At 54.2% G+C, this 11,682-nt stretch overlaps 1 protein-coding gene across 1 annotated transcript; it reads left to right on the top strand.

The window, feature by feature from the left end:
- Positions 1-3,719: 3,719 nt before the first annotated feature.
- On the top strand, positions 3,720-4,719 carry LOC113998295 (olfactory receptor 14J1-like; the record flags this gene model as incomplete). The annotated part of the gene is made up of 1 exon (XM_027740869.2): positions 3,720-4,719. A coding segment is annotated over exon 1 (927 nt), but the record flags the coding sequence as incomplete, so codon positions are not given.
- Between the last annotated feature and the right edge of the window lie 6,963 nt (positions 4,720-11,682).

Raw genomic sequence — 11,682 nt, 5'->3', positions numbered from 1 at the left:
CAGGAACTGCCAGGAGCTCTGCAGAGCCCTGACAGTGCCACTGCAATCCCAAGCTGCATTGCCCGGGGCAACCCTCAGCACAGCCAAGGCCACAACCCTTCCTGAAAGGTGTCCCTTCTGGGCAGGGCCAGGGGGACAAACCCCTCCATCTGTCCCTGCACATGTTGGGTCCAATTCTCAGCCCCCACTTAGGGACAAAGTCAGGCTCCATTGGGTGTTTAGCTTTGCATTCGCTTCACTCTTTTGTGCTTCCAACACACACACACCCCAGTGTGGGCAGAGTCTGGCCCCCCAAAGAACACAAGACCTGACTAGTTGTGGCTCCTGCTGCAGGGGCTGGAACTTGGGCCACAATCTGTGCCAGGAGCAGAGAGGTCCCTCCCCACAGAAACTTCTTGGCAATGGAGTTATTAGGAAAACAGGACAGGCTGTGGGGATCACTTGAAGGGCACAGTCAGGGACGTGTCTTGACCAGCCTCCTGTTTAACATGACCAGCTTTTTCAGCCTCTTTTCCCTCTGTTTTCTCATGCTTATTCCTCCACAAACCGCTGTGATCCCACCCTTCCCCTTCCTTTCATTCTTTCCTAGACATCCCATGACAAGTCTTCCTCAGTCCCCAAATGTACTTTCTTGTTGCCCGTCATGAGTCTCAGAGCCCAAGCATGAAAACCCCACCCACATTTGTGAGGTCATCCTGGGAGGTTCTGCCATTGACCCATTGGTGAAGCCTTCACAGAGATATTTTGGAAGTGTCTTTAAAATAATTTGTTACCTTTTGGGCTTAGAAGGGTTTCTCCAAAAACATGGCAATTCAGGTCCTCAACTTGGAAATTCTTTGGAGAAGGAGTTTGGGACTCAAAGAATCCCAGAATGGTTTGGCTTGCAAGGGAGCTAAAAGGTCATCTGGTCCAAGTCCCTGGACGTGGCAGTAATATGTTTTACTAATTCAGTTTACTCACTGTCCCTGACCTTGGACAAATCCAGGGATGGGACATCCACTTCTCTGGAAACCTCTTCCAGTTCTTACCACCCTCATTGTTAAATATTTCTTCCTATTATAAATATAATACTCCAGTCTTTCAGTTCAAAGCCATTGCCCTGTGTTCTTCCACTACAGGCCTTGGTAAAACGTATCCCTGGGATTTCCTTAGACTATGAGCACCATGTGTTCATCTGCAAACACCTTGGAGAGTACCCAGAGATCTCCCAAGAAAAGATTTGGAGGCCTCAAGCCCATGACCACTCTGCAGGGACAAAGGAGCTCTGGGTTCTATGGTGTGGAGACTGAGGACAGTGCAGGAGTAGCCAGAGAGGGTTAAAGGGTGGTTTCAGAGATGGTGGATCCTTTTGTCATAGCAGGAAACAGTATGAGAAAAAAAGAAATAATGGCAAGTTCAGCTGGGGAGGTCCAGGCAGGAAACAAAGAGAAAGAAGTTTCACTCTGAGGGCAATGGTGTGATGCAACACATCAGCCAGGAGGAGTGTGGATGAGGCCAAGGCTTTGTGTGTGCAGGAAGAGCCAGGGAGGACGCAGAGATGTCAGTGCAGGAAGGTGCCAGCCAGGTGGGGCAGCCGGGGGGATGACGACAGCCTGCAGGGAAAGGGGCAGGGCATGGACACCGTAGGACAGCCTGGGCTGGAGAGGAGACAGGGAGGGGGAGAAGCTGAAAGGCCCCAAAAGAGCCACCTTCTGCAGGCCTTTGGCCATGGCTGCTGTCTGTGCCCCTGAGGCCAGGAGGAGGGGAGTGCCCCTTGCAGCCCTGGGGCCTCATGGCCTCCTTGTCCCTGCTCAGCAGCCTGGCAGGTGCCACCCCATGGGCCTGCCCTTGGCATTGCACATCCCACATCCCAGTGCCCCAGGAAGAGCCCTGAGGAATGAGGCAGGGACAGGATGTCCCTTCCAAGGGGCTGGGGGTCAGGGTTTGGTCCTTTGGATTAATGAAACACATCCAGGTTTCTTCAGCATCAGAGCCACCTTTCCCTTGCTTGTCCATCCTTGGCATCACTGTCTGCAGATTTCTGCTCTAACTGGAACCTGGGGACACGTTCTCAGTTGTGTCCCTCAGTGAGACTCATTAGCACTACGAGAAACTTAGTGTTTCAATCTCATTTTGACTTGTTGAAAAGTTGTTTGAACTTCCTCTCAGGGACTGAGTCTCATGTAAACAACATCAAACCCCCTGAGGGTCATGAAATGCCTGGGGCTGTTGCTGTGCTGCTGAGCTGGGCCGGGCTCCTGGCACACAGGGAGCTCCTGGCAAGCAAGAAGAGCTTCAAAGAGACAGCTCTGCCCAGGAGCAGCTTCTCTGCACAGCCCAGCAGGGCTGAGGGCACTGCCAGGCCAGCTCAGGGACACCAGCAGGGCACAGACAGAGCTTCAAGGGGCTCAGCACTGGCAGGATGGCTGAGAGCTCCCTGCAGGAGGAACCTTGGCAGGGCTGCACATGGTGAGTCTGTGGCTGCAGGGCAATGCAGGGGCAGCTCCTGGAGGCATCTCCTAAAGCTGGCCCAGCCCCAGCTGATGGGATGGGGGAGCAGGGGCTGTTTTGGGGCACTTTGGCAGAGCTGTGAAGCCGGGGGTGCAGCCAGGGGTGCCCAGGGCTGTGGGGCAGAGCAGGGTCCTGCAGCCCAGGGCGCTGTGCTGGGCAGGGACTCTGCTGCCTGCCAGGGGCAGCTCTCAGCCGGCCCGGGGAGCTGCTCCAGGGCTGGGGCACAAGGGCTGTGGGCAAGGAGCAAACCTGGCAGCTGAGGGAGGATCTTTTCCATGTCTCGCTGTTGCAGGGTCAGACCTGCTCACAACCCCACACCACTACACCATATTGAATGGAGAATGTTTTGCAAAGCTCACAAAAGACAGGGGCTACAAGAAAGGAATTAGTGCTGAGGTGTGTTTCCTGCTTAGGTATTGTAGCAGAGACATTGTTCTCTCAGGTCAGGAGGCTGCACTGAAATTCCAACTCTTTTACTCTCTGTGATGAATATTTCAGGCAGTCTCAGAAATGAGCACAGGATCCTGGGCAGTGCTGAGCCTTCCCTTGGGGGTGGGCACTCTCCTGTCCCAGCCCTTGGCTTCCCTGCAGGAGGGCTCCTGTCCTGCTCTGTCCAGCACAGCTGCACCTCTGGGCTGGCACAGGGGACACTTCCCAGAGCTGCCCTTTCAAGCAGCACTGCCCTGCTCTCAGCACAGATCTTGGTGGGGTTTTTAAAGATGAATCTGTGTGAAGTCATCTTCAAGGCAGCAAGAGGGAAAGTGCAGGGCAGATGGGAAACAGGCTGAGAGGCACTGCAGCTCTCCTGGCTCTGCAATAAGCAAGGGAGAGCTCAGCCCTTCTGCCTGTCCTGGCTCAACACTCTTCAGATTTGTCATCAGAAAAATTTGCCCCTAAAAAAGCACTCCCAGGTCTTATGACTGTAACCAAAAAACCCAGTCAAAATTATTTTAAGGATACACTGTGCCTCTCTCCTGCAGCACAAATTGCTCCAAGACAACAGAACAGGAATTGAACTTTTCCATCAAAGCTGGATTCCATGTGACATCCCCTGTGATCGTGAGAGCTGTCCAAAGCAGCTCCATGTCTGCACTGCAGCAGAGCAAAGCTGAGTCCTTGGCAGCACATGGGCAGAGCTCCTGCTCCTCACAGCACCCTCAGAGAGCACAAACCAGGGAAAAGAAAGGCCTTGACTTGGAGGGGATTTCCCTGAAAACTGCCCTGGCATTGCTGAGAGGGGGCTGTCTTAATTGTTCCCTGTGCTTTCCTTCTCTGAACAGACCCTGTCCTAAGGAACAGCAAATGTCCAACAGCAGCTCCATGGCCCAGTTCCTCCTCCTGGCATTCTCAGGCAGGCGGGAGCTGCAGCTCCTGCACTTCTGGCTCTTCCTGGCCATCTCCCTGGCTGCCCTCCTGGCCAACGGCCTCATCCTCAGCGCCGTAGCCTGCGACCGCCACCTGCACACCCCCATGGGCTTCTTCCTGCTCAACCTCTCCCTCACAGACCTGGGCTGCATCTGCACCACTGTCCCCAAAGCCATGCACAATTCCCTCCAGAACACCACAACCATCTCCTACATGGGATGTGCTGCACAGCTCTTTTTCTTTTATTTCTTCATCTCAGCAGAGTTTTCCCTCCTCACCATCATGTGCTACGACCGCTACGTTGCCATCTGCAAACCCCTGCACTACGGGACCCTCCTGGGCAGCAGAGCTTGTGCCCACATGGCAGCAGCTGCCTGGGCCACTGCCTTTCTCACTGCTCTGCTGCACACAGCCAATACATTTTCCCTGCCCCTGTGCCAGGGCAATGCCCTGGGCCAGTTCTTCTGTGAAATCCCCCCCATCCTCAAGCTCTCCTGCTCACACTCCAAACTCAGGGAACTTGGGCTTATTGTGGTTGGTGCCTGTTCAGGGTTTGGTTGTTTCATTTTCATTGTTTTCTCCTATGTGCAGATCTTCAGGGCTGTGCTGAGGATCCCCTCTGAGCAGGGACGGCACAAAGCCTTTTCCACGTGCCTCCCTCACCTGGCTGTGCTCTCCCTGTTGCTCAGCACTGGTGTATTTTCCGACCTGAAGCCCCCCTCCATCTCCTCCCCATCCCTGGATCTGGCACTATCAGTTCTGTACTCGGTGGTGCCTCCAGCACTGAACCCCTTCATCTACAGCCTGAGGAACCAGGAGCTCAAGGATGCCATAAGGAAGATGATGACTGGATGCTTTTCAGGAGCAACAACCTTCCTCTCTTCTTCTGCAGAACACTCATTGTGTAACCCTTTACTGTTCCAGGCTACCTTCTAAAACTTTTGAGAGTAGTAGTGGTTTCCTGCATTTTTTATGCTTTTAATGTTGTTAACACAGAAATTTATTCTTCATCTCATACCTAATTCATTCTCAACCTCTTTATTTTGACCCACAATTGTGTAAATGAGGAATCATTCTCTGTGTGCATTTAAACAAAATAAAAGTTCCTGCAGCAACTTCTTTCTCAAACATCATGTCTTTGTTATTGTGTACATGAGGAATGACAATCACTGAGTATAATAAAGGACTTGAATTCTTTTTTCCAGATTCCCCCTCCTAGAAGTTCCCTGAAGCTGGAGGGCAGTGCCTGTGTGCAGAGGAGAAGGGGTAAAGAGTCCTGGTACAGGAGCACTGCCAGGGAGCAGCAGCTCTTGGGCTTTTCAGAGATGCTCTTTTTCCACTGCCTCCCTCTCCTTTCTGCTCCTTGCCCAAGGCCTGAGTGCTCTGGCAGCTCAGTCCCTGCTGTGTCAGTCCTGTGACCATGGGCAGGGACAGGCCCTGGGCACTGCTGGGGCAGAGCTGGGCTCCTTAACATCATTTCCATCAGGAAAGGGGATCCCCCTGGGCAGTTCCTGAAGACTTTGTTCTTTTTGAAAGGTTGGTGTAAAGAACAAGGCCAAGGAACAGACTCTGCAAAGTCTCATTGCTTTGCTTGTTTCCCCATTCAGTCCCTGCAGTGAGAGAAGCGACTCACTGGGGTACTTGAGGGACTGAGGGCTGGTTCAGATGTTCTGTGCTGGTGGCCAGTGGCAAATGGTCTCCAAGTCACCTGCCTGGGGCTCTGCAGCTTGTGAGGGCTCTGATGGAGGTGAGGACTTGTCTGTAGGAACTCAGGAAGTGCAGGAGAGCACAGAGGATCTGCAGGGACAGCCCGTCCCATCCAGTCAGCAGGGAATGGAGCTCTGGAGCAGGATCCTGCCCAGGGTGGAGTTACCAGAGATCAAGTACTAGATGTCCCTGTGAACTGGTAAAGGAGAGTTCTGCAGCCCCAGGGGATGCAGCAGGAACAGAGAAAGGACTCTGGCCAGTGACTCGTCTGACCCACAGTGAACTCCCCTTGTGCCTCCCCAGCTCAGGGGGGGCTGTACCAGAGCCAGGGCTGGGCTTTCCAGGAGGGTGTCCTGAAGAACTCTCCAGCCCACAGGTTGCATGGAGTGGAGCCCTGCCCTGCCCTCTGTGCCATTGGAAACAGCCCATGGTCCTGCCCAGCCTTGTTCTTGGCTGCTGAGCCTTCCAGGACTATGGCAGAGGGTGGAGAGGGGTGATCCCCATCCTGCTGGGTCTGCTCCCCACCCTGACCAGCATGGCCAGGGCAGGCTCAGCCCAGGGTGCCACAGCCCCTCCCTGTGCAGAGCAGCACCTCCAGCTCAGGGCCCTGCAGGGATCCCAGGCTGGGATCTGCAAGTGGCCAAGGCAGCCTGGACACACTGACCTGGGCAAAGGGATGTCCCTGCAGAAGAGCAAGGCAGCATTTCTGGGCCTGCAGAGAGGAATCCCTGACACAGAGAAACCTCTTTCTGCAGCCCCCCTGGGGACAGGCTGCTCTGTCCCTGGGCCAGGACTCTGGGCTGGGCTGGGCAGAGGGGCTGGCACTGAGGGGCACAGTCAGGCTGTGCTGGGCATCTCCTGCAGGTGACACCAGGGCTCCTGCAGTTTCCCTGACCTCCATTTCCTCCTGCCATGCTGAGTGTCCAGCCCCTGAGCTGATGGGGAGGCTGAGACTCCTCTCTGTGCCCCAGGAGCTGCTGTGCCCTTCAGAGGGGCTGGGGCTGTGGGGGGAGTGCCCAGAGCTCTGCAGCTATCTGGGCTGGGCACTGCTGTGGGGCCAGACCAGACTGGGCTGCTCCCCCAGTTGACCTCTCTAATGAAATCACTTCTAATTTTCTCCTGAAGGACCATGAGAATATGTGTTGTGTCCTGAGCACTAAAGTGGAACTGTGGGGTAATAGAAAAGGTTTTGGTGTCAGGGATATTGGGAAGGCTGGGCAGTGTCACTGGGAGACCTCTCCCAAACCCTTGGAAAGGCCAGAGCCAGCCCAGAGCTTCCTGGGGCCTTGGCAAAGGCAGACCTGGAACCAGTCTGCAAACAGGGCAGCAAGGAGGGTTGGCAGAGTTCCAGACTGCTCAGGCTCAGCAGGGAAGGGGAGAGGGCAAGTCCTCCTGCAGCCATTGCCAGGCATGGGAAGGACAAGGCAGGGATTGCCCGGACTTCAGCAAGGCCTTTGACATGATCTCCTGTGGTCTCCTTAGAGCCAGACTGGTGAGAGCTGGACTGGACAAGTGAAACATGTGGTGAGTGGGAAGTTGAATGATTGATGAGGCTCAAAATCATGGTACAAATTCCTCTTGGCAGAAAATTTGTGACATTCATCAGGGACCAGCCCTTGACCATTCCTATGAAACATCTTTATTATCTCTCTGGGTGATGGGATGAAATGCACTTTCCACTCCTTTGTGGATGAGGCCAAGTTGCAGCGAGTCTGTGAGAAACCTCGTCTAGTTAATGGTGACTTGGACAAAAAATGTGGTCAAGATGACTGAGTTGGATAAACTTGTCTTGCCATCAGGTGCCCAGCAAGGCCCACGACAATGAAGGAAAAAGTCATGGGTCAGAGGAAGGGCAATTCAAAAGGGGGACAAAAAGACCAAACACAACCAAACCAAACCCAACCAAACACGGAATGACAGAATAAGCTGAGCTGGAAGGGACCCACAGGGATCATCCAGTCCAACCCTTAGCCCTGCACAGGACCATATCCAAGAGTCACAACATGAGCCTGAGAGTACTATCCAAAAGCTTATTTAACCCTCGCAGCCTTGGTGCTGTGCCCACTGCCCTGGGGAGCCTGGTCAGTGCCCAACCACCCTCTGGGGGAACAATCCCTTTCTAACATCCAACCTAACCCTGCCCTGACACAACTCCAGGCCATTCCCTCAGTCCTGTCCCTGGTCCCCACAGAGCAGAGCTCAGGGCCTGCCCCTCCTCTGCCCCTCCCCAGGAAGTTGGACCTGCACTGAGGTCTCCCCTCAGTCTCCTCTTCTCCAGCTGAACACACCAAGTGCCCTCAGTGTCCTCACACGCCTTCCCCCCAAGGCCCTTCCCCATCTTCCTTGCCCTCCTTTGGACACCCTCTAATGGCTCAATCTCTCCCTTCCATTGTGTCCCCCCAAACTGCCCCAATGGTGCAGGTGAGGCCGCCCCAGGGCAGAGCAGAGCGGGACAATCCCCTCCCTGGCCCGGCCGGCCATGCTGGGCCTGATGCCCCCAGGACAGGCTTGGCCCTCCTGGCTGCCAGGGCACTGCTGACTCAGGGCCAACTGGCCACCCACCAGCACCCCCAGGGCCCTTTGCCGGCCCTGCTTTCCAGCCTCTCCTTCCCAGTCTGTCCGTCCATGCGGGGTTGCCCCATCCCAGGGCAGAATCCGGCACTTCCCCCTGTTGAAGTTCTCAGGGCTCCTAAAGAGCCGGGAGGTCACGGGATGTCAAAGAGCCCCACGGAGCTCAAGGGACCCTTGGGACACTGTGGAACCTCCTGGAATCAAGGGACCTTTGTGACATGTGGGGCCTCATGGAACAAAAGGAATCCTGGGCAACTGCAGAGACACATGGAAGCAAGTGGCCACTGGGAGACGTGGGGCCTCATGGAATCAGGGGAGCCCTGGGACACTGCAGAACCTCACGGAATCCAGAGGCCATTGTGACACTGCAGGGCCTCTTTGAACCAAAGGGGCTTGTGCTGGACTGTCACAGGCCAGGGCAGGGGCAGCTGGAGAGCCCCTGGCCCATCCATGAGTCATGGGCTGAGCCATCAGCTCCTGCAGAGAGAAGGGACCTCACAGGCCCTTCTGAAGGGGTTAATAGCGGGTCTATTGGCTCCCAGGATGAAGATATTGACTGGGAAAGCTTTCGGGCGTATCCTTGATGATAAGGAGGTCAGGACACGGCCCTAATGGAGAAACAAAGGTAGACTGTAAAGTTGGTAGGCCTAGGATGTGGAACTGCAATAAGGCCTTGAGCTTTGCCAAATGTATCACCAATTGATCCTAGCCAATGAAAATGCTGTTGCTTGCTTACCTAAAATAAGGTTACTGCTTGCTGCTAGCAAGGGGTATAAAAAGACAGATGAGAAAATAAAGAGAGACATCTTTTCTGCACACAACCAGACTCTTTGTGTCTTTATCGACCGTCACGACTCTACACCGACAGTTTTGTTATTGCTGGGCAGCACTTGCACAGCTCCAAGGCCTTTCCTGCCCCTGGTACAGCCACGCTGGGGAGGGAGCTGGGGGTGCGTGGGAGGGTGGGAGGAGACACACCTGGGCCAGGTGACCCCCCTGACCCAAGGGCTGCTCCAGACCATGGACATCACACTCAGGGTGTGTAGGGGGGAACTTTGGAGTGATGGTGTTTGTCTGCCCAGGTCACCGTTACTCGGGACAGGGCCCTGCTCTCCTGGAGGTGCTGAACACCTGCCTGTCCATGGGAAGCTGGGAATGAATTCCTGGTTTGGCCTCGCACGTGTGCACGTCTTTGACTCAACTCAGGGGTTTTGTCACTTCTACCCTTCTGATTCTCTCCCCCATCCCTGTGGTGGGGAGGGAGTGAGCGACTGTGCAGTGCTGAGTTTCTGGCTGACACTGCTAAACCTTGACAGATGGAAACTCCACAGGTCTCTGGGACCCTGTTCTGGTGCTGAACTGTCCTCTTGGTGGGTTTTTAATACCTTTAATTTCTTTTATTCTGTATGCCAAGTTACTCAAGCCTTACAGAACTCAGTGCAAGATCTCATAGCAGGGCAAGGTGCCCTTCCTATCCTTTAGCTTTTTAAGCTGATTCCACACAGGGACACTGTCCACAGGCCATGAGGGCTAGCAGGGGATTTGTAAAACCCAAGGGGAGTCGCCTCTCATGGGTTGTGTCACCCCTGGGGCTCACTGATGACTGACCACAATTGCACTGTTTCCCCTTAACATTACACTGGTCAGACCCAGCTGGAAGGAGCTCTTGGCATTGAACTCTTTTGGGGCACTGAAGGTGCTCTGGAGGACAAAGATGTCATGGCAGGGCAGGACATAACAGGAATGCCTCAGGACACCTTTCCCCTCCCGGAGGAGGAGGAAAGCCAGGCTGGACATGTGGTTTTGTTGGAGTGAATATGGGATGCTTTGTTCAGGCAACCACATACCCCAGTGGGACTTGTAGCATTTGGGACCATTTTACACCCTCTGTAGGATCACTTTGTCCATAGGAGTCTCTTCAAGGCCATTCTCACTTCCTTATTCTTCAGAATATAGATGAGAGGGTTAAACATGGGAGTCACAACTGTGTCAAACAGGGCAGAGTATTTGTCAGGATCTCCAGAAGCCCTCGAGTGTCCCTTTAAGTAGACGACTGTGGCTGAGCCATAGAAGAGTGTCAGCACCCCGAGGTGTGAGGAGCAGGTGGAGAAGGCTTTGTGCCTGCCCAGAACTGAGGGGGTTTTCAGACTTGCCCTGATGATTTTAATGTAAGACAGAACTATCAAGCAGAAGGGGAGGATTACAAAACCCAGGGTGATGGTGTGCAGCCCCACTTGGTTCCAGAACGTGTCTGCACAGACCAGGTCCAGCAGCGGGGGGACGTCCCAGAAGAAGTGAGGAAGGTCACGGGATGCACAGAAGGGCAAAGGGAACAGCTGGTAGGTCTGTCCTACCTGCACTGGTGCCACAGCCCCCCAGGAGCCCAGCAGCAGCCTGGTGCAGAGCCCCTGCTCATGGCCAGGGCACAGGGCAGGGGGTGGCACACGGCCATGCAGCACTCGAAGGCCATGGCAGCCAGGAGAAGGCTTTGGGTGCTGCCCAGCAGAACCAGGAAATACAGCTGGGCAGCACAGCCAGGGAAGGGGATCCTGCCATCTGCCCTCAGGAGACACAGCAGCATTTTGGGCAGAGTGACGGAGGTGTAGCAGACCTGCAGGAAGGACAAGTTCCTCGGGAAGAAGCACGTGGGGCTGTGCAGGCTGGAGTCCAGCACAGTGAGGAGGCAACCAGGCTGTTCCCTGCCAGCACCACCAGGTAGATGAGCAGGAACACCGGGAAGCACAGGCCCTGTGGCTGCAGTGTCTGCCCCTTGCAGAACAGTCTGGCTTACATTCCTTGTCCAGATCTTGAAGAGATGCATTTAATGTAAGAACACTGAGAAGAAAGAGGGTGAAAAAGGAGGAGGGTGATGAAAATGGGGAAGCAAGGCAAGGCAAGGAGAGGCAATCCAAAGAAAGCAAGGCAAGGCACGACTCAGTTCTTAGACCTTGGTGAGAGAGATTAATCCCAGCTCTCCTCACATGTGGGAGCCCATCCCCTGGCACTCTGTCAGCACACAAAGATCTGGGAGACTGTCCAAGATCTGAATCATTCACCTTTGCATGGTGAGGGGTGAATCCCACTGGAAGTAAACCAGGCTTCTCTCTTCCAGGGAATCCAGTGGCTCTGATGCATCTGTGGGGCATTTTAGCAGGACAGGGAAGCAATGGTTTATGCAGAAATAACCAGGGTTCCTAACTGTGCTAAAAGACAGGTTCATGCAAGCAGTGCCAGTGTGTCCTGCAGTTTTCAGTCATCCAGAGAAGAAAGTGGTTCAAAGAGGGTGATCTCCCCATGGTACCTCATTTGCCTGAACAGGTCAGGTTTTTATAACTTCTGAAAGAGTCACTGATAATTCAGCATTCCTGACCTTGCTGCTCTGCCCCTGGGATTCCTGAGCCCTTACAACACCACTGAGAAGTCTTCTTAAACTCGGAGGTGTCACTGATGAGAACAGCAGGTCAGAAAACATCAAGTATCCAATTAGCCAAGGGACAAGCACAGGGCATTTTTTCAAGAGAAAAATCTGAATTCACACAAACATGTCAT

The sequence above is a fragment of the Pipra filicauda genome, unplaced genomic scaffold (assembly GCF_003945595.2).
Source record: "Pipra filicauda isolate LSUMZ 115617 unplaced genomic scaffold, ASM394559v2 scaffold1158_size25188_pilon, whole genome shotgun sequence".
NCBI classification, from domain to species: Eukaryota; Metazoa; Chordata; class Aves; order Passeriformes; family Pipridae; genus Pipra; species Pipra filicauda.
This window is presented reverse-complemented; position numbering and strand designations above follow the sequence as displayed.